Below are 22,933 nucleotides of genomic sequence, written 5' to 3'. Positions count from 1 at the left end.
ACCCCATTCCACTCTGCAACACAACCGGGATATAGTGTTGGTTGGGTGTAGTTAAAGTGGATTTGCAACACACTATCACCAGCTCAAAACTCTCTCTCTCTCTCTCTCTCTCTCTCTCTCTCTCTCTCTCTCTCTCTCTCTCTCCACTTATTACACACACACACACACACACACACACACACACACAGATAGATAGGTTTCCTAACACCGCTTCCTTACCGATTTACTCTCCCTGTTACACCCTGATATTTTCTATTTTTTTCATATTAATTTCGTCATAGTTACTCAGGTGTAAATAACTCGCTAAGAATATGGCGTTAAGGTACCAGAATTGCTGTTTTAAGAGTGTGAGTGTATTTATGTGTATATTAGGTTTTGTTCCGTAGTCACCATCATCATCATCATCATCATCATCATCACACGTCATCATCATAATCATCATCATCATCATCATCATCATCACCATCACCACACTTCATCATCGTCATCATCATCATCATCATCATCATCATCATAACCACTGTCATCACCATCACCACACTTCATCATCACTGTCATTATCATCATCATCATCACCACCATACATCATCACCATCATCATTACCACACATCATCATCATCATCCATCTTCATCATTTCCCCATCTCTCATGCACTGTGTTTGTGTTGGGTCGGTCGCCAAGGAAACGGTTGAGGGGAAACGTTTTAAGGAGTGAGAAACGTTTGTAAAGATGCCTCGTTAGTGTGTCAGGAGAGAGAGAGAGACAGAGAGGGAGAGTGAGAGAGAAGGTAAAGACAGGTAGAGTAGAAAGAATGTGTGATACAAGGATGGGTTGATATGTGGAGAGAGAGAGAGAGAGTACAAAATTGGGGAGAGACACGGAGAGGAAAGAGAGACAGGAGAGAGAAGGAGAGACAGAATGAACGCAGGAGGAAGGCAGAAAAGACATGAGGAGGTAGGGAAAGGGAAAGAGAAATAGAGAGGCAGGGTAGGCAGGGAGAGATATGGGAGAGGCAGGGTAGGTAGGGTGAGGCAGGTAGAGGAAGGGTAGGCAGGGGTTAGGCAGGTTAAAGGTCAACTAAATGGATAGTGGTAATTGAGAGAGGATGTGTGTGTGTGTGTGTGTGTGTGTGTGTGTGTGTGTGTGTGTGTGTGTGTGTGCGCGCGCGCGCAAAATGGCGCACAAAATGACTGCGTGGGTTGTTAGTGCTGTCCTGTGCTCTCTCTCGTGTGAATGACGTGTGTGTGTGTGTGTGTGTGAGAGAGAGAGAGAGAATGAGAGAGAGAGAGAGAGAGAGAGAGCACTTTTTCCGGTAGATTAACCCTCAAATCCCTTAAAATTGCAACAGAAGAATATAAATAGGCCAACTCAGCTTCCATTAGCGAGAGAGAGAGAGAGGAAGGTATAGAAAGATAGATAAATAGATGACTTGTATGTAAACAGATAGATAGATACATATAGATAGAAAAATACAGGCAGCGATAGATAGTGAAAGACAGATAGGAGAGAGAGAGAGACAGAAACAGACATCAGACCTGAAAATAAAAGGGATAGAGAGGAGAGATAGATAGACAGACAGATAGATAGAGAGGGATAAAGAGAGAGAGACACAGAAAACACACAAAGAAGCAGAGATAAGAAGGAAAAATGAAAGGGAAGAGGGAGAGAGAAAGGCAAGAGGAAGATAAAAGAGAGAGGTGGAAAAATACGGAAACAAAGAGACGAACCGCAGAGTGAAGAGGGGAGACAGGGTGATAAGTGAAAGGTGAAGGAAGGAAGGGGAGGAAGGAAGGAAGGAGGGTGGGAGGGAAGGAATGATAGGAAGGAAGGAGGGTGGGAGGAAAGGAATGATAGGAAGGAAGGAGGGTGGGAGGGAAGGAATGATAGGAAGGAAGGAGGGTGGGAGGGAAGGAATGATAGGAAGGAAGGAGGGTGGGAGGGAAGGAATGATAAGAAGGAAGGAGGGTGGGAGGGAAGGAATGATAGGAAGGAAGGAGGGTGGGAGGGAAGGAATGATAGGAAGGAAGGAGGGAGGGGGAGAAGGGTGATAAGTAAACGGTGAAGGAAGAGAGGGAAGGAATGATAGGAGGGAGGGAGGGATGGAAGGAAGGAGGGTGGGAGGGAAGGAATGATAGGAAGGAAGGAGGGAGGGGGAGAAGGGTGATAAGTAAACGGTGAAGGAAGAGAGGGAAGGGAGGGAAGGAATGATAGGATGGGGGGAGGAAGGGAGGGATGGAAGGAAGGAGGGTGGGAGGGAAGGAATGATAGGAAGGAAGGAGGGAGGGGGAGAAGGGTGATAAGTAAACGGTGAAGGAAGGGAGGGAAGGGATGATAGGATGGAGGGAGGGAGGGATGGAAGGAAGGAAGGATAAGGATGGATGGATGGTTGGAGGAAGAGACGGAAGTAATGATAGGATAGATGGATGAGTGAAGGGAGAGAAGGAAGGAAGGAAGGAATGATGCTAGGGAGGGAGAGAAGGAAGGAAGGAATGATGATACGACGGATGGATGGAGGAAGGGAGAGAGCGAAGGAAGAAAGGACGGATGGATGGAGAGGAAGGGAAGGAAGGAAGGATAGAATGGAGGGAGGGAGAGAGGGAGGGAAGGAAGGAATGAAACTGGATGGAAGGAAGGAAGGACAAGATGGATGGAAAGAAGGATGGAAAAAAGAATGAAGGAAGAAAAGAAAGAAAGGAAACGATGAATTAAAGAAAAAACATAGGAAGAATTGAAAAGAAAGAGAGATAGAAAAGTCAAAGAAAGAGAGAAAGGAAGAAAGAAAAAATGAGATAATTGTATATATTGAAAGAGAAAAAACAAAAACGAGGAACAATAACAAAAGCCAGAAACAATAAGTCTAAAGAAAAAAGGAAAACAAAAACAAGAGCTCTCAGTGAAGGATGGACGCGAAAAAATGTAGGAAACGAAAGGGCTTAGAGAGAGAGAGAGAGAGAGAGAGAGAGAGAGAGAGAGAGAGAGAAAGAGAGAATAAACAAAGGTGAAAAGAATATAGAAGCGAACTTTTTTTTTTCTTCGCATTTTTCTGACCACAAAACCTCTGCGCCCGTTCACGAAGAAAGAATAAAAGCCTCTCTCTCTCTCTCTCTCTCTCTCTCTCTCTCTCTCTCTCTCTCTCTCTCTCTCTCTCACACACACACACACACACACACACACACACACACACACACACACACACACACACACACACACATTCCCTTTTGCTCTGATGTGAGAAAGTAAATAAATAAAATATAAGCAACAGAAAACGGGGGTAGGGATGGAGGGGAACCTTGCACATCCTCGAACACCACTCCGAACTTGGGACGGGTTCGATTCCGCAAGAAGACGGCATTTAAGAGCTTCGGAGCATAGGAAGCGATTAGACGGGACCAAATTGCAATATGCTTCAGGAGGAGGAGGAGGAAGAGGAGGAGGAGGAGGAGGAAAAAGAAGAAGAATGGTATGGTCTTTGAAGGAGAAGAGTAAGAAGAGGGAAGAGAAGGAAGATGTAAGGCTGTTGTAATATGCAAATGATGGGAATCTTTGAAGTGGAGAAGGAGGGGGAGGAGGAGGAAGAGGAGGAGAAGAAGAAGAAGGAGGAGGAGGAGGAGAAGAAGAAGGAGGAGGAGGAGGAGGAGGGAGCAGATGGAAGATAAACAGAGAGAGCGATGAATGATTGAAAGAAGAAAGTGAAGGAGAGAGAGAGAGAGAGAGAGATGAGGGAATAGAATGAAGGAAGGAAGAAATAAACTGGATTAAGAATGAAGAAAAAATAGAATGAAAGAGGAGGGAAGGATAGACGAAGGAAAATAAGGGAAGGAAAAGAGGTGAAAGGAGGTAGGAAGGAAAGAGGGAAGGAGGGAGAGAGGGAAGGAGGGAGTGCCAGTGAAAGGGAAACAAAGAGGGTGTTATATTATTGAAGGAAAGAAGGAGAAGGAAAGAGGAGTGAGAAGAATGGACGGGAGGAGGAGGAGGAAGGGAGGAAGGAGGAGGAGGGATGAAGAAAGGAGGAAGAATGGAAGAAAGGAAGGGGAGTAGGACAAGATGAAGGAAGAAAGAAGGTAAGAGGGAGAAGAAGATGAAAGTGAAGGAAGGAATGAAGGAGAGAGCGCGAATGAAAAGTGAAGAGAGTGAGTGGAGGAAAGAGGGAGGGAAGGAGAGAGATCGAATGGAAAGCAAACAGAGCAAGTGACACATGACGGGAGGGAGGAAGGGTGAGAGAGAGAGAGAGAGAGAGAGAGAGAGAGAACAGTAAAGAAAAAAGGCAAGAATGAAGGAAGGACAGGAACTCAGAGAAGGATGGATGGAAGGAGGGAAGGAAGGAAGATAGAATGGATGGATGGGTGGATGAATAGAAGGGAACGAAGAAAGGACTTTAAACGAGAGAGAGAGAGAGAGAGAGAGAGAAATCGGCTATAAATTTAAGTTCAACCACATCCTATTGTTCTGAAGGAAGGAAGGAAGGAAAGAGGGAGGGAGGGAGGGAGGGAGGAAAAGAGTGAAAGGGAGGAAAGAGGGAGAGGGAAACAGGGAGGAAGAGAAAGGAAGGGAAAAAAATGGAAGAGGGAAGGGGAAAAATGAAGGAAAAGAGGGAGGGAAGAAAGGAAAGTAAGCAGGCAAGGCATTTTTCCTCTTTCTCTTCCCTCTTCCGTTTTTTTTCCCCTTCCTCATTCCCCTCATTACTTTCCATCATTTTACATGTGTTTCTATCTCTCCTCCATCCGTCTTTCCCCTCTCCCTCTTCTCCCTGTTCTTGCCTTTTCTCTCCCTTACTTTATCGTCAGTTTTCTCTCCCTTTCCTCCCATCTTTCCCTCCCCTTTCCCTCCATCTCTCCCTCTCTCCTTCAACATGTATCTAATAAAGGAAGTCAGCCAGGATGGGCCACCTCTAGTCTCTCTCTCTCTCTCTCTCTCTCTCTCTCTCTCTCTCTCTCTCTCTCTCAGCACACCATGTCTCTTCCCCTCCATCTCCCTTTCTTCTTTCCCTCTCCTCTCACTTCCCTCCTCCTCGTTCCTCTCCCTCCCCCTCCCCTTTCTTCATCACCTCCCCTCCCTTCTTTCCCCTCCCTCTCCTACTCCCCCTCCTCCCTCTTTCATTTCCAACCCCCCCCCATTTTTCCCTTCCCTTACCCCCCCTCTTCGTCACTCCTCCCCTCCCCATCAATAACCCTCTTTTCCCTTCCTTCACTCCCTCCCCCCTCTACCCCTCCCCCCAAAGAAAATTCTCGTAATCTCCTATTGTTCTGACTCTCTCTCTCTCTCTCTCTCTCTCTCTTGCATCCTGCCTATCTACTGAGCTACCTGTCTATCTGCCCGTCTATCTATCTGTCTGTCTATCAGTGTCAGTGTGCCTTAATAATTTTGTGTCTCTCTTTCTATATAATTGCCTTGGTGTGTGTGTGTGTGTGTGTGTGTGTGTGTGTGTGTGTGTGTGTGTGTGTGTACCAGCCCAATTAAGAGGAGTACTGTAAAATAAATGTGTGTGTGTGTGTGTGTGTGTGTGTGTGTGTGTGTGTGTGTACTAATCGAGTTAAGAGGAACCCTATGTACACGTTAGAATGAGGTCAGGCAAGGGTGAGGTCACTGCTCTCTCTCTCTCTCTCTCTCTCTCTCTCTCGAGTTGCAAAGTTCGTTAGCAGTGACGCAGTTAGTGACGTAGTTGATGACGTCACAGAGAGAGAGAGAGAGAGAGAGAGAGAGAGAGAGAGAGAGAGGACCACCGAATTAAAGGAACAGTAGCAATGAAAAATAATATTAAAGGAGACTAAAGCAGCGACGTAAAGAGTAAAGGAGAGTAAAGCAGTGACGAAATAGTAAAGCACTTTGAGAGGGAAATAAAAAGGAATCCAGCATCTTCGGCAGTACCCAGTAAGAAAGAGAGAGAGAGAGAGAGAGAGAGAGAGAGAGAGAGAGAGAGTGACAGTGAAAGGGGTGGACAGTAACGTATGGGGTAAGAGTGAGACACGTTGAGAGAGCGAGAGAGAGAGAGAGAGAGAGAGTCAGGAAGCCAAATATCGACCTGATCTCACTAATGACAAAAGTTTCCTTGATAATAATTACGGCGTGAGAGAGAGAGAGAGAGAGAGAGAGAGAGAGAGAGAGAGAGAGAGAGAGAGGTCACGGTGGGGTAAAGTTTTAATTATTTTCTTACCCTTTATAATAATAATACGAAGATAAAGCTAACTCACTCTCTCTCTCTCTCTCACACACACACACACACACACACACACACACACACACACACGCTTCCTTTAATACTTTGGGTTCTCTCTCTCTCTCTCTCTCTCTCTCATTTTCGATTTAATATGAACGGAGAAAAACTGCATTAGTCCGATTATATCTCTAGAATAAGACAAGGATAGCGAAAAAAATGTTTGCCAAATCCTTCTGTCAATATTAGTAAGAAAGTGTAAATAAATAAATAAACAAACAATCTGATTGAAATATAATATGACTTCAGAGAGAGAGAGAGAGAGAGAATAAACGAAAGACGGGAGCAAGTATGAAAGCAAGAGAGAACAAAGATAGATGCATAGATAGATAGATAGAAAGAGAGAGGGAGAGAAATGAAAGACAAAGGAGCTAGGACGAGAGCAAGGGGCAATAGAAATAGACCCATGGCGAGTAAATAGAGCAAAGAGAGAGAGAGAGAGAGAGAATAAAGATAGTAAGAGAGGAGGCCTGTCGCTCGCCTAAGCACCCAATTTCCATGTTTTCTCTCTAATACATTCACACGTCAGCGGGGACTCTCTCTCTCTCTCTCTCTCTCTCTCTCTATCTATCTATCTAACACACACACACACACACACACACACACACACACACACACACACACACACACACACACACACACACACACACACACACACACACCTTCAGTAATACAGAACACATGCAGTATACATAACATGATATGATAATGTGCATTGTTTATAAGGTTACCAGTTTACCCAAATATCCTGTATATATATAAAAGGAAGTGTGATGAGGGCGCTACTTCATGCATATATAATACTTAGATATACGTAATTTTTAATATATAAGGTATAATTATGGAGATCGTAGTAATGATAACTCTGTATATATATTAAAAGAGATATATTGCCCTCCAGTCCTTTCGTCAGCCAGTCAGTCAGTCGGTCAGTCAGTCACTTCAAGAACAAACACGCCAATTCTCAACCCCCCCTTTCCCCTCCCCCTCTCCCCCTCTCCTCCTCTCCCCCTCCCCTCCCCCACAGGACAGGAAGGGCTTAATGAAATTCTGCTGTGTGTGTGTACGTCAACGAGGGTGCTCCCCCCCCCAATTAAGTGGTGCACATAGCCCCCTGTACGTGTTTGGGGGTCCTGGTGCCATGTGTGTGTGTGTGTGTGAATTTTTTTCTGTATTTGTTCATGGCTCATTCCCACGCCATGTAGGAAATGATGATGATGATTGTGGTGGTGGTGGTGATGTTGATGATGATGATGATGATGGTGATGATGATGGTAATGGTGATGATGATGATGGTAATGGTGATGATGATGATGGTAATGGTGATGATGATGGTAATGGTGATGATGATGGTAATGGTGATGATGATGATGATGATGATGGTGATGGTGATGATGATGGTAATGGTGATGATGATGATGATGATGATGATGATGGTAATGGTGATGATGATGGTAATGGTGATGATGATGATGGTAATGGTGATGATGATGGTAATGGTGATGATGATGATGGTGATGGTGATTTTATTGTTGTTATTGTTCTTGTTCTTTATTGTCTTTGTTATGGTGTTATATTGTGATACTCAAAATGTTCTCTTACTGTTATCTTTGTTCTTCTGTTCTCTCTTGAATTTTGTACTATCTTTGTCTTATCTTTATTATGTTATCAGATGAACACACACACACACACACACACACACACACACACACACACACACACACACACACACAATCTACGTATTCATGAGCGTCGAAGGAGGAGGGGGAGGAGGAAGACAGGAGGGAGGAGGAGGAGAGGAAGGGGGAGGAGGAGGAGGAGGAGGAGGAGGAGATGAAAGACGGCGAGGAAATTGAAGAAGAGGAAAAAGAATGTTTGATAAAAACTGAAGAGGAGGAGGAGGTTAAGAAGTACTGGAAACTGGAGAGAGAGAGAGAGAGAGAGAGAGAGAGAGAGAGAAACACGACAAAAATCTGAAGTACACAAGAAATTAAAACACTCGAATAAATGAGAGAGAGAGAGAGAGAGAGAGATCCAAGCCCTATTATCAGCATTAACATAGTAACACACTTCCTCGCTATCATCTCTATCAACGCTATCACCATCATTCTCCCTTATCTCTCTCTCACTTATCGTGTGCTCCTATATCATTTATTAAAGGGGAGGGGAGGGAAGGGGTGGAAGGAAAGGGAGGGAGAGGGAGGGGGTGGAAGGAAAGGGAGGGAGAGGGAGGGGGTGGAAGGGAGGGGAGGGAGAGGGAAGGAGAGACGAAGGGGGAAGAAAGTGGGGAAGAGAGAAGGGGAAGGGGATGAGAAGAGAAAGAAGAGGGGGGAAGCTGAGAAAGATGGAGGAGAGGGGAGTGGAAGGGGAGAGAGGAGAGAACAGGGTAGGGAAGGAGGGGAAAGGGGAGACGTGAGGGAAATGGGTAGGGAAAGAAAAGTGAGAAAAGGAAAATGGGAAGAAGAGGAGGAGCGAGGGGGAAAGGGTGAAGGGTGGAGAGGGTTAGAATGGGGAAGGAGCGGAGGAGAGTGGAAATAGAGAGGAGAGGAGGAAAGAGGAGGAAAAAAGAGGAAAGGTAGATGGGAAGAAGAGATAGGGAGAGAGAGTTCATGTAATTATTTTTAAGTACTGTGTTGGTCACCTCTCTCTCTCTCTATTTATCTATCTATCTATCTATCTCAGGCAACCACCATAAAAAAATAAACTCCATCCTATCGCTTCTAAACCCCGGTCTAAGACACTCCAAGGTTCACACACACACACACACACACACACACACACACACACACACACACACACACACACACACACACCCTATCTCTTGTCTACCCACCATTGTTTGTATCTCTACCTATCTACCCAATCCATCTATCTGCCTCTCTATCTACCTATCTATCTCTTCCTTAGCAATCTATTTTTGCGTATTAGACAAGACGGATATTGAGATGTAAGGTGCAAAATAAATCGCATAGACATAGGTGTTGCGGAAATCCGAAAGCTGCCCACTCCCCATAATCAACACCCCAGTATCTATCTATCGTATCTATCCTTCCTAGCCAGAATAAATAGGTAAGGAATCGGTGTTAAGAGTCCCCCATACTGTCTCCTTGCCAACCTCTAGTTAAGAAGGCGTAGACAATCCTAGTGAAAATAAGCAGATATATAATACTGTGTTAATAAGACGTAGATTATCCTAGTAAAAAAATAAGTAGATAATACTGTGTTAAATAAAGACGTAGATCATCCTAGGAAAAAAAATAAGACGCGGATCATCCTAGTAAAAATAATAATAATAATAATAATAATAATAATAATAAATCTCACTGTCAGGGTCCAGCATCCATAGGCGCCTTTCTCCTGTCGACGGCGCCCCGGTGTGGTCACGTCCATCCTGGGAAAGAAAAAAGGTAGGTGAGAGGCCTGGAATTATATATAGATCATACAGACGTTGAGGTCCCTGAGAGAGAGAGAGAGAGAGAGAGAGAGAGAGAGAGAGAGAGAGAGAGAGAGAGAGAGAGAGAGAGGAGGGAACTAGGTGTGTTGCAGCATCCATAATAGTGAAATGTGGGTTGAAAAATCCGTAGAATTTGTGTGTGTGTGTGTGTGTGTGTGTGTGTGTGTGTGTGTGTGTGTGTGTGTGTGTGTGTGTGTGTGTGTGTGTTCAAACATACAAAATAACACATGCAGATATCAAGACATACATACATACGTTGGCCTACACACATACATACACTTCCATAAATAAACGTAGATGTCATAGTTCTTACATACATTCATACACATATGTACATACACAAGCATTTCATACATACATACATACATACATACATAAGCACTCAGGCACGCACACGCCAAAGCTAATGCATTCTCTTTCTAACGAGGATGAAAAGAACACGCACACACATGAACGTTTATGGCATCGCACGCACACACACGTACACATTAGCCAAGTATGTAATTAATCCGAGAGAGAGAGAGACAGAGAGAGAGAGAGAGAGAGAGGAGAGGGGAGGGAGGATGGGAAAGAAGAGAATAAAGAGAGAGGATGAAATGGAACTAAAGGAGGAGGAGGAGAAGGAAGAGGGAAAAGAAGGAAGAATAAAGAAAGGAAGGAAGAGACAGGAAGGAGGAGGAAGCAGGTGAAGGAAGATGTTTAGGAGGAAGGGAGAGGAGGAGGAGGAAGAGGAGAAGGAAGAAGGTGGAGGGTAAAGTGAGAGGAAGTGAGGGCGAAGGAAGAGGAAGAGAAGGAGCAGAAGGAAGAGGAAGAAGAGGAGCAGAAGGAAGAGGAAGAAGAAGAGGAGGAGGAGAAAGGGTAGTAAAAGTTAAGTAGGCATGTAATTTGTTGAAAGTGTACATGTTTTAATAGCTACACGTGTACACCCAAGCCACTGCACACACACACACACACACACACACACACACACACACACACACACACACGACAAAGTTTGAGTGCATGTGTGTGTCTAGTGCTTGAGTGTGTAATTTTATAAGGCAGTGTTTACCTACATGATTTAGTTAATATTGTGTGTGTGTGTGTGTGTGTGTTGTGAGAGAGAGAGAGAGAGAGAGAGAGAGAGACACACACACACACACACACACACACACACACACACACACACACACACACACACACACACACACACACACTCCCTTTCTTCTGTCTATCCACTTCTTTTGATCTATCCCTCTACATGTCTCTATCTATCTGTTCCTCTCAGTCTATCTACCTATTAGTATCATGCCAGCTTGTTTATCTATCTATCTATCTACCCTAATCATTCACAGTTATAATCAATACACAGCCAGTCGCAGAAGTTATGCCTGTAGTTATTCAGTTATTAGATTATCGACAGAATTATTACGAGAGTTACTTGGAAATTATAACTTTGGGATGAGAGAGAGAGAGAGAGAGAGAGAGAGAGAGAGAGAGAGAGAGAGAGAGCAGTGAAACTAGAGATAGAAAACAAGAAAAAGTTAGCAAGAAGTGACAGAAAGAAAGGAAATAGAGAGAAAATGGAAGTGAAAGACAGCAAGTGAGAAATAGTGAGAAAGTGAGCGAGGGGACCCGTGGGAACCGAGTGAGACAGGCAAGAAAGTCTCGCTTAATACACTGACTTACACCAGCTCCTGTCTCCCCAGTCCTCCCAGTCCATACCAGTTCAGTTTCATCTCATCCCAGTTCATACCAGTCCGCCCTACCTCCCTCCAGTCCATACCAGTTCAGTTGCATCCCATCCCAGTTCATACCAGTCCACTCTACCTCACTCCAGTCCATACCAGTTCAGTTGCATCTCATCCCAGTTCAAACCAGTCCACTCTGCCTCCCTCCAGTCCATACCAGTTCGATAATTATTCCCTCCCAGATCATACCAGTCCACTCTGCCTTCCTCTAGTCCATCCCAGTTCATACCAGCCCAATACCACTTTCATGCCAGTCCCTTTTTCCAGTCTTACTTCTTTCCCTTCTGACATTCCTTTAAAATTTCCTTTGGGCATTCTCAGTCTTGCATGGCGTCGCTTCTCCTTATTTTCCTGTACGTCTGATTGCCGGAGGGTTTGGAGGGTGAGGGAAGGTAGGGGTAAGGCAGGAGGACGGGTGAGGCAGGACAGGGTTAAGGCAGAAGGAGGTTGGAATATATAGAGGAAGAAGTTGGGGTGAGGTAGGACTGGGTTAAGGCAGAAGTGAGGCAGGACTGGGTTAAAGCAGGACGGGTGAGGCAGGACTGGGTTAAGGCAGGAGAGGTGAGGCAGGACTGGGTTAAGGCAGAAGAGGTGAGGCAGGACTGGGTTAAGGCAGGAGAGGTGAGGCAGGACAAGGGTGAAACAGGGCTGGGTTAAAGCAGGACTGGGTTAAAGCAGGACTGGGTTAAGGCAGGAGAGGTGAGGCAGGACAAGGGTGAAGCAAGGATGGGTTAAGGCAGGAGAGGTGAGGCTGGACTGGGTTAAGGCAAGAGAGGTGAGGCAGGAATGAGTTAAGGCAGGAGAGGTGAGGCAGGACAGGGGTGAGGCAGAGGCACTTATAGGGGGGGTAGGTCCTTCTTAAGTGGTCTGTCCTAACCAATCAGCCTAGTACTGGGAGAGAGAGAGAGAGAGAGTGAGAGAGAGAGAGAGAGTCAGGCAAGAGGATATGTGGAGGAGTGTCGGAGGGAGGAGGGAGAGAAGTGGATGGAGGGAAATTCATGAGATGGAAGAAAGTTAGGTGAAGGAGGGAGGGAGAGAAGATGGGGGGGGGAAGGAGGGAGGGGAGGGGAGGGAGAAGCGAAAGAGGAAAGGAGAAGTGGGGGGGGGGAAGAAAATGAATTGAGGAGCTTAGGAAGGAGGGATGGAAGGCAAGAAGATGGAGAGAGGGAGAGAGAGAGAGAGAGAGAGAGAGCTAGTGTTGACTTTACATTACCAGTGAGAGGTGTTGGTGGAGCTCATTGGGAACTGACTCTCTCTCTCTCTCTCTCTCTCTCTCTCTCCCCCTCCCTCCCTCCTTCCTTTGCCTTCCTCGTCTCTCCTCTCCTCTCCCAGTTTTCTCCCATTCCTTTCTTTTCCTTCGTGTTTTCATTCCTTTCCTCCTTTCCCTTCATTTCCCTCACCCTCTCCTCCCATTCTCTCTTCCTCCTTCTCCCCCCCCCACACACACACAGGAAAACACTCTGAAAGACAGGCAGACAGACAGATAGACGACAGACTGATAGAAGGGAGGGCAGAGAGACAGGAAGGCAGGCAGAGAGACAGGCAGACACAGACAGAAAGGCGAGCACACAGAGCCACAGGAAGGAAGGCAGACAGGCAGACAGACACTGAGACAGGCAGACAGGTGGGACGGGAGACAGGTAAATTCAGGTGAAATATAGAATGCGTGTATAAAATATTCAACAGAGGTCCCTTTAATATTGTAATTGGATTGGTTGTGTTAGGTTGGTTGTCATGCAGTCTTCGTCTCTCTTTCCCTGGCTCTTTTCCTCTCTTCCCCCCCTCCCTTTTCCTTCCTTTTCTGTCTCTCCTCCTCCTCTCATCTTTCCTCCCTCCTTTCCCCTTTCCTTCCCTTCCTCTCTACCTCTTTCTCTCCATCATTTATTCCTTCCCTCCACCCTTCCTTCTCGTATCCCCTTCCTCTCTCCCACCTTTCCACCTTCCTCCCTCCCCCTCTCCTTCCCTTCCTTTCCTCCTCTTTCCTCCTCCCTTCCCCTCTTTCCTCCTCCCTTCCCCTCTTTTTTCTCCTTCCTTCCCCTCTCTTTCTCCTTTCCTTCTTTCTTCTCACTCCTTTCCCTCCTCTTTATTATGCATGTATCATTTCCTCTCCCTCTCCTCCCTTCCTACCTCTCTCCCTCCCTTCTTTCTCTCCTCCTCCCATACCTCATTCATCCCATCCATTCATCATCATCTCTCTCTCTCTCTCTCTCTCTCTCTCTCTTAGTGGTGACGTCTGAAGTTCACTTTGAATATATTAGTTCAAGTTTGTTCCTTCATGTCCCCAGTTAGAGAGAGAGAGAGAGAGAAGATAAAGGAGGAAAATTAAAGATAAATGATGTATGACAGTGTGAAAGAATGATTGGAGGGGGAATGGGGGTAGATGGAGGAAAGAGGGAGGGAGGTAAGGAGAGATGGAGGGAAGAGGACAGGAGGTAAGGAGAGATGGAGGGAAGAGGAAAGGAGGTAAGGAGAGGTGGAGGGAGGTAAGGAGAGATGAAAGGAAGGGGAAAGGAGGTAAGGAGAGGTGGAGGGAAGGGGAATGGAGGTAAGGAGGGATGGAGGAAACGAGGAGGATTGGAGAGTAGAGGGCAAGATAGGAGAGGAATGGAGGGGTAGAAAGAAAGAGGGATTGAAAGAAGAGGGTTTTGGAAGAGAAAAGAAGAAAGAAGGAGGAAGGGAAGAGGGATGAAGGAAGGAGGAAGGGAAGGAGGGAAGATGAGTGAACGAAGGAGGAAGGGAAGGAGAGAAGAGAGATGAAAGAAGGAGGAAGGGAAGGAGGGAAGATGAGTGAACGAAGGAGGAAGGGAAGGAAAGAAAAGGAATAAAGGAAGGAGAGATGGAAGAAGGAAAGAGGAGAGGAGGTAAAAGATGTACCGCACTTCCTCTTCTCCGTTCCTCCTCCTCCTCTTGAATTTTGCTTTTGCCTTCCATCTCTTCTCTTTTTCTCCTTCTTATCATCTCTCTGTCTTCCTCCTCCTCCTCCTCCTTCTCCTCCACCATTTCTTCTTCCTCTTCCCCTCCCTTGTCGTTAAGGGGGTGAAGTGTGGGTCATAGGGGTCACTTGGACGAGGGGAACCAATCACGAGAGAGAGAGAGAGAGAGAGAGAGAGAGCGTCTGTCTGTCTGTCTGTCTGTCTGTCTCTCTCTCTCTCTCTCTCTCTCTCCCCTCCCTTCCGTTTTCTTTCAAGGAGGGAGACTCAGCTATTCTCCCCAGTCTCCCTCTCATGCCACCCCCCTCCCCGATATACTGCCAAGCCATAAAAGATTAATGAAGGATGGAGAGACGCCCGTTCGGAGGAAATTGGCTGGTTGGGCTGGGGGGAGAGGGGGAGAATTGAGTGGGGGGATGTTGGGTAGAATTTGGTGGAGCGGGGGGGAGAGGGGGAGAATTGGGCGAGAGAAAGGTGGGAGGGTAGAAAGGGTAGTTGGACGGGGAGAGAAGAGGTAGAATTGGCCGGAGTTGACTGGTTTTTATTCCGACCTTGACCTTTGACCCTGTGACGTGCGTGGCCGAGTTTGACCTAGATATAGTTAAATCCTGCCTACTAGAAAGGGGGGACGGTTTGTAGGTCAGGGCTTTTAAGATCTACTGGAAAAAAGGTCATTCAAGGTCACTGTTTTAAGAGTTAGAGGCTGGATGCAAAATTTCCAGACTAGATGATGGTGCTTCTTTTCCTGGAGGGTTTGGGATGGGTTGGGTTGGGGTTAGGTTAGGTTGGGTTGGGCTGGGTAAGTTTAGGTTGGGTTAGGTTAGTTTGGGTTGGGTTGGGTTAGTTTAGGTTGGGTTGGGTGGGGTTAGGATGGGTTGGATTGGATTGGTTAGTTTGGGTTGGGTTGGGTTGGTCTAGGAGGAGTTGGGTTGGGTTAGTTTAGGTTGGGTTGGGTTGGGTTAGGTTGGGGTACGTTAGGTTAACTTAGATTAGAGTTACAATAGATTAAGTTAGGATTATTTCTGGCTGAGTTAAGTAGAGTTAGTCAGAGTTTAACGTTGGGACAGGTAAAATTAAGTTCGCTCAGGTGAGATTTCATTACCTCTGGGTTAACTTTTATAAACGACATTAACCTAGAAAGAGAAACCAATTACACGGTTCTTAAATGGGTGATGGTACACGGAAATTGGCCATAGATAGATAGATGGATAGATAGGTAGACTGCAGTGACCCTCTCCCCGTTTTCTGTAATTACACTGAGAAGCATAAGGAAAAGTTTTAGTGGGTGCTGTCGTGTGTGTGTGTGTGTGTGTGTGTGTGTGTGTGTGTGTGTGTGTGTGTGTGTGTGTGTGTGTGTGTGTGTAAAGAGTGGAGTATATTTTCCATTCCCTCTAAAAAATCCTACATTTTTTTTTTTTTTTTTTTTTTTTTTTGTATGATTGTCTTTCTCACTTTTCCTGCCGGGTTTGGGTGGAGGTTTTGGGGAGTGGGTGAGTCTTTCTGCTTTACTCTCTCTCTCTCTCTCTCTCTCTCTCTCATACAACAGATACCAATGTCATACCCTGTAGGCTCACATGATAGTCAGTTGCTTTCCTGTGTACCTCCTCTTCTCATCCTTCCCCTCCTCCCATCCTCTCCTTTCATTTCCCCTTCCCTCCCCTGCTGTTCTTCTCTCTCCTTTTCCCTCGACTCCCCTCCTTTTTCCCCTTCCCTCCTATTTCCCTCCCTTTTTCTCTTTCTTTCCTCTTCTCCCCGCTCCATTCCTCCCCTTCCCTCTTCTCTCCCCTTTCCTCTCTTCTCCACTTCTCATTTTACTCCCTTCCATCTCCTCAACACCTCTCCTCCCACTTTCCTCCCTTTCTCTTTCTTCCATTTCGCTCCCCCCTCCCCTCCACTCCCATTTTCCTTCCCTTCGATATCCCTCCCCTCTCCTCTCCTCTCCTTTCCATTCTCCCCTCCCCTCCCCTCCCCTCCCCAGCCGCTTAATCAAAAGTTGGTGGTGTGGCCGAATTGTCTCCCCATGTGACTTATGGTGGGGCGGGGCGGGGCAAATGGGGCGGGGGAGGACGGGTGGGAGCGGGGCGGAATTGGGCAGAAAAGGGTGGGATGGGATGGTAGCGGGGCGGGGGAGAACGGGGCGGAAAGGGGGGGAAAAGGGTGGGGTAGAATGAAACGGGGTGGGATGGAGTGGAAGTGGGGGAGGACGAGAGGGAACGGGACAGAAAAGGGTGGGATGGAATGAAACGGGGTGGGATGGGGCAGGTGGGGAGGAATGGGATTTAATGGGACGGGCTGGGGCAATATGGGGCGGGGCAGATGTGCAGTGCGGCGGAACGGGGCAAGTGTAGCGAAATGGGGTGAGGAGGGACGGGGCGGAATGAGACACAGTGAGTCAGAAAAGGGTGGCGTGGAGTGGAGCGAGATGGGGGGGAAATGGGGGGGAGGGGGAGGATGACACAGGGTGCGGTGAAATGGGGGTGGGGAAGAGTGGGGCTAAGTGGGAGTGAGGGGAATGTAGACGGGGCGGGGAGGGATAGGGCAGAGTGGGGGGAGATAGGACGGGGGGGGGAAGGGGACGGGGAGAGAGTAATGGGTGGAAATGGAGAAAGAGAAATGGGTCCAAAAGGATATGGAGGAGGGGATTGGGGAAGGATTGGATTGGTAAGGGAGAGGATTGAGGAGTTGGAATGGGGGATATTGGGGAGGAAGAGGACTGGGGGGATGGGGGGAAAGGCAGGGCGAGCCATGATAGTAAAAATGAAAACCCGGTATGGTACTTTCTTGAAAAATATGGCACAGAAAAACGGAAAAGAATTCAGTTTAAAAAAAAGCGAATTGGACCAAACCAATATATATATATATATATATATATATATATATATATATATATATATATATATATATATATATATATATATATATATATGTAATTTTTGTTTTCGTGTATATTATGAGGGTGTAAATGCATCCAATATGGTGGTGCCTTAGTTGGCCAGCTGGGAGGGGGTGCCGGGTGGACAACTCATGAAAGATGGATGTGTGTCTGTGCGTGTGTTGCTAGCTGAATTCATAAAAGCACTCTGCACACATACATTCTCTCTCTCTCTCTCTCTCTCTCTCTCTCTCTCTTACAAACATTACCATACTAATCGACCTACCTACCTACCTATTTACCTTTTTACCCTTCCACATACGTCTTACATGCTTTTCCTACCCACCCACCCACCTACCTACCTACTGTACCTACCCATCCCTACCTACGTGCCGTCAACCTACCTACCTGTCTACCTACCGTCCTGCCTGCCTACCTACTGTCCTACCTACCTATAAACACTCCTATATATCTTCACTCCTTCCTCCACTTCACTTCCCATTTTCTCCTTTCCTTTCTACATTTTTTTCCTTCTTTCCTTCCTTCTTTTCTTTCTTCTTCCTTCCTTCTTTTCTTTCTTCTTCCTTATTTCCTTCCATCCCTCCTTCCTTCCTTTCTTCTTTCATTTTTCTCTCTTCCTTTCTTTCCTCCTTCCATCCTTACCCCCTTTTTCATTCCTTCTTTCTTTACATCCATCCATCCTCCCTCCCTCCCTTCCTCCTTCCTTCCTTCCTTCCTTCTTCCTTCCTTCCTCCTTCCTTCCTTAGCACAGACAGGTAACACTTTTGTTTACTTTCAAGGAAAACGGTGAAAGGGAAAAAACTGTTTCATCGTTCATACTCAGTCTCCATCCCAGCTGCCTCCCGGAAAAGGATTGATAATAAGAGTAATCATCATCATCATCATCATCATCATCGTCATCATTATCATCATCGTCATCAATAATAATAATCATATTCATCATCATCGTCATCAATAATAATAATCATATTCATCATCATCGTCATCAATAATAATAATGATATTAATAATAATAATAATAATAAATACTTTATACTCTATAGTTCTTTGCCAAAATTAATAACGACGTGTAATGATAAAGGCTTGTTTTAATCATATATGTCTTTCTATCTGTATCTGTCTGTGTATATCTATCCATCTGTGTATGTATTCACACACACACACACACACACACACACACACACACACACACACACACACACACACACACACACACACGTATGATAGCACATGTGTGTTTTATCAGGTGTGTAGGTGCACCTTTAGAACCAGTATTTAACCGGAAGTGAGGCTTACCGTAATTATCACCTGCCTCACACACAAAGGCAGGTAGTGTGTGTGTGTGTGTGTGTGTGTGTGTGTGTGTGTGTGTGTGTGTGTGTGTGTGTGTGTGTGTGTATTTACCCCATATATGTAAGTACGTGTTTTTTATATGTATTTAAATATCTATATCATATCTTCGTATTGACCATTTGTATATCTGTATGTCTGATTTCATGTGCATATACAGATGTGTGTTTGTCTGTATGTATGTATATGTATGTGTGTGAGTGTGTGTGCGTATTATAAAGCGTGAGTGTGTGTGGAGATGCAAGACAGCCTAATGAAGTGAGACGGCTTGTGCGTGTGTGTGTGTGTGTGTGTGTGTGTGTGTGTGTGTGTGTGTGTGTGTGTGTGTGTGTGTGTGTGTGTGTGATCTGGGCTTAGAATAGACAGCCCGTTCCCTTAGGCCTCTCCTTCAGCGTCACCATCCTCACCACCACTCACCACTACCACCATCACCACCACCACCATATTGCCACCATCAACCTCCATCCACCACTCCAGTCATTCCCTACCATCCCAGCAACCACCACATCCGCCACCCAAATCACCATCTGCTGCCACAATAACCATCACACATACCACAGCTACCACAATCATCCATTCAACATCTACCACCACAGTCACAACCACCACAACTATCACCACCAACCACGACTAACACCACCTACCACAACAACTACCACCACCAGCCACAACCACCAGTTTCCCCTACCACAACAACCACTACGAAGGAGGAGGAGGAGAAGGAGGAGGAGGAAGAAGAAGAGGAGGAGGAGGATACTCATCAGAACTTCTTACTGTTGATGTGGCAGCAGTTTAGATATTTAACATTCAAGAAGGATGGATGACGAAGTGAGTTTATGCTAGAGAGAGAGAGAAAGAGAGAGAGAGAGAGAGAGAGAGAGAGGTTGTTGGAATGTGTTAGTGTTGAAGGAAAAGAGGGGAATAAATTGAGGGAGGAAAGGGGAGAGAGGAGGAAGAAGGTGGGGAAAGGAGCGAGGGAGGGGAGGGAAAGAGGAAGGGGGTCGCTAAGTGAATTGATGTTGGAGAGAGAGAGAGAGAGAGAGAGAGAGAGAGAGAGAGAGAGAGAGAGAGAGAGAGAGAGCATTACGTAAACACAAATATCCCTCAAAGCAAATTTCAACCTAAACAAGGGAGATGCGACCTTAATTACATGGTACAGAGAGGTCATTTTCGAGAGGATTAGAGAGAGAGAGAGAGAGAATCCCAACACCATAAAATATATATTCTGAGAACCGACACACACACACACACACACACACACACACACACACACACACACACACACACACACACACACACACACACACACACACACACACACATTTATTGAGAAGAGGGGAAGGGTGTATTCATGAGAGTGAGGGGAGGATCTGAGGAGGAGAGGGGAGGAGAAATGAGAGGGAAAGAGGGGAGGAATGTGAGGGGAAAGAGGGGAGAGGAAATGGAACAAGGAGAATGGGGTGAGAAATATAAGAGGGGAGAAGAAGGATAAATGAGAGAGAGAGATCCCACGCTTCTTTTTTCCTTCATTTTCTCCCTCCTTCCTTCCCTCCCTTCTTTCTTCCTTCCATCCCTTCTTCCTTCCTTTCCTTCCTTCCCTCCCTTCTTCCTTCCTTCCTTCCTTCAGACGGCTAATCAGAGAGACAGAAAGATAAATGTGAGGGAGGGAGAGGGAGAGAGAGAGGGAGGGAGTGAAAAACTGCGGGTGACGCTGATGTGAGAGGGAGAGAGAGAGAGAGAGAGAGAGAGAGAGAGAGCTTGGAGGGGAGTGGAATGTGAGATTGGACACGGTAGAAGAAGGGGAGACTGAGGCAAGAGAGAGAGAGAGAGAGAGAGGTGAGTGTTAAGGGAAAGAAAGAGAGAATGATGTTAAGAGAGAATGATGTTAAGAGAGGGATGAAAGAGAGAGAGAGAGAGAGAGAGAGAGAGAGAGAGAGAGAGAGAGAGAGAGAGGTGAGTGTTAGGGGAAAGAGAGAATGATGTTAAGAGAGGGATGAGAGAGAGAGAGGGGGGGGGAGGATCGCGCCAGGACCCACGTGGATGGACAGGCTTCCTCCATTACCAATTCTTTCTCTCTCTCTCTCTCTCTCTCTCTCTCGTGTTTACCGTCAAGCGAGGGTGAGGTTGAAGCGAAAAGGTCGGAGTGGAGAAGGTCAGAGGGCAGTGGATCAGCCTCTTCCGCGTAAAGCCAGCTCATTTTGACTCGTGAGAGAGAGAGAGAGAGAGAGAGATTAGGTATGGTGCAATTATGAGAGAGAGAGAGAGAGATTAGGTATGGTGCAATTATGAGAGAGAGAGAGAGAGAGATTAGGTATGGTGCAATTATGAGAGAGAGAGAGAGAGAGAGAGAGAGATTAGGTATGGTGCAATTATGAGAGAGAGAGAGAGAGAGAGAGAGAGAGAAGGTAAATTGATAGGCCTAGACAGATAGATAGGTGGATAGACAGATACCCTACATAGGTAACGATAGATAGATAGGTAGATAGATCGGTAGGCAGGTGAGTAGCTAATTAGACCAGGTAGAAAAATAGGTGGGTAGAGAGTTAAATAGATAGGTGGGTAATTACCGAATAGGTAGATAGACGAACAAATAGATAGATAAATGAGAATAAATCTATTATATATAATTAGAGTGATAGTGAAGAAAAGGGTGGAAATTGGTAGTAGTGATGATTATGGTGATTATAGTGGTGGTGATGATGATTGTAGTGATGATGATGATTGTAGTGGTGATGATGATTATTGTAGTGGTGGTGGTGAAGATTGTAGTGGTGGTGGTGATGATGATTGTAGTGGTGATGATGATGATGGTTGTAGTGGTGATGATGAAAATTGTTGTAGTGGTGGTGATGATGGTGGTAGTCGTTGTGATGAATGCAGAAAAGTGGTGGTGGTGGTGGTGGTGGTGGTGGTGGAGGATGAGGAGGAGGAGGAGGAAGAGGGAGGAAGATAGTAAAGATAGTGAGATAATGGCAGTGGTGGTGATGGAAGGTGGAGAGGAAGGGTGGAAGAAAAGAGGTGATGGTGGAGAGAAATGGTGGAGGGAAGGAAGGTAGGGGAGTGAGGCAGGGGTTTGGCAGAGAGGCAGGCAAAGAGGAGGTAGAGGGAAGGCGGGGAGGAGGATAAGCAGGACAGAGTAGGCAAGTAGAGAGAGAGAGAGAGAGAGGAAAAAAAAAAGACAAAGTAAGCAAGAAGACAAAGTAAAGGAAGAAAGAAAGAAAATGTATTGTATGTTAATTTTCAATATATTTAACTATCTTTCATCTGTCTACATCTCTCTCTCATTCCGTCCATCTATCTATCTATCTATCTATCATTCCATTATCTGTCCATCCATCTATCTACCTGTCTGTACCTGTGTCCATCTATCTATCTATCTATCATTCCATTATCTGTCCATCCATCTATCTACCTATCTGTACCTGTGTCCATCTATCTATCTATCTATCTGTGTATCTATTTATTGGTGCACCTGGTTATGATAAATTGGTGCTGGATTTTCCCCCCCGACTGTGCATAGATTTAACAAGCTGTTCCCTAAGGTCCATCTCTTCCTCTGCCTACCACACACCTTCATATGTCACCACTTCGGCGCTAACACCCACCGTCCATACTGAATACATGCTAGGGCTGTCTCATGAAGGGCTAGAGTATTGGCATTAGTGGGGGTGTTTTGATATAAGTGTGTGTGTGTGTGTGTGTGTGTGTGTGTGTGTGTGTGTGTGTGAAGGCGAATAGGCGTTAGAGTGGGAAGCTGTGTACACGCCATAGGGTGCCTGACGTACACACACACACACACACACACACACACACACACACACACACACACACACACACACACACACACCTGTACGATCTAGACATGTCGCTTACACACGACCACATTCGTTTACATGCATAAAAACGCACACTTACATGTCAACTCAGATGAACAGACACAAACTTTTACATACACACACACACACACACAAAAACCACCACCAAAGTAAAGAAACCGTGTGTGTGTGTGTGTGTGTGTGTGTGTGTGTGTGTGTGTGTGTGTGTGTGTGTGCAGTCTTCTTTGAGTGTGACAAAGTTTGTGTTAGTTCATCTGAGTTTGTGTGTGTTTGAATCTCTCTCTCTCTCTCTCTCTCTCTCTCTCTCTCTCAAGGACCCAACCACCCCAGTGAGACTGTAACTTCAGTGTGGTCTGTGCATCTCTCTGTCTGTCTGTCTGTCTGTCTGTCTGTCTGTCTCTCTCTCTCTCTCTCTCTCTCTCTCTCTCTCCTGTCAAGACTCTTCACAGGGAAGTTGAAAGTTTGGGAGAACAAAGCACATGGGAGAGAGAGAGAGAGAGAGAGAGAGAGAGACGGCAGGAAGGAAAG

The 22,933-nt window shown here is 46.0% G+C and overlaps 1 protein-coding gene across 1 annotated transcript in view; it reads right to left on the bottom strand.

Annotated features, from left to right (window-relative positions):
* Cow (Proteoglycan Cow) overlaps positions 1–22,933 on the bottom strand; it is a 214,101-nt gene that overhangs the window by 144,189 nt on the left and 46,979 nt on the right. The window contains exon 2 of the mRNA XM_080277436.1: positions 9,537–9,603. Within this exon, the coding sequence (XP_080133562.1) occupies positions 9,537–9,603 (67 nt within the window). The remainder of the gene's footprint in view (positions 1–9,536; positions 9,604–22,933) is intronic.

The sequence above is a fragment of the Coenobita brevimanus genome, chromosome 69 (genome assembly GCF_032717465.1).
Source record: "Coenobita brevimanus isolate Jiangsu-jjx chromosome 69, ASM3271746v2, whole genome shotgun sequence".
NCBI classification, from domain to species: Eukaryota; Metazoa; Arthropoda; class Malacostraca; order Decapoda; family Coenobitidae; genus Coenobita; species Coenobita brevimanus.
Note: the sequence above shows the minus strand (reverse complement) of the source record. Positions and strands in the feature narration are given on the sequence as shown.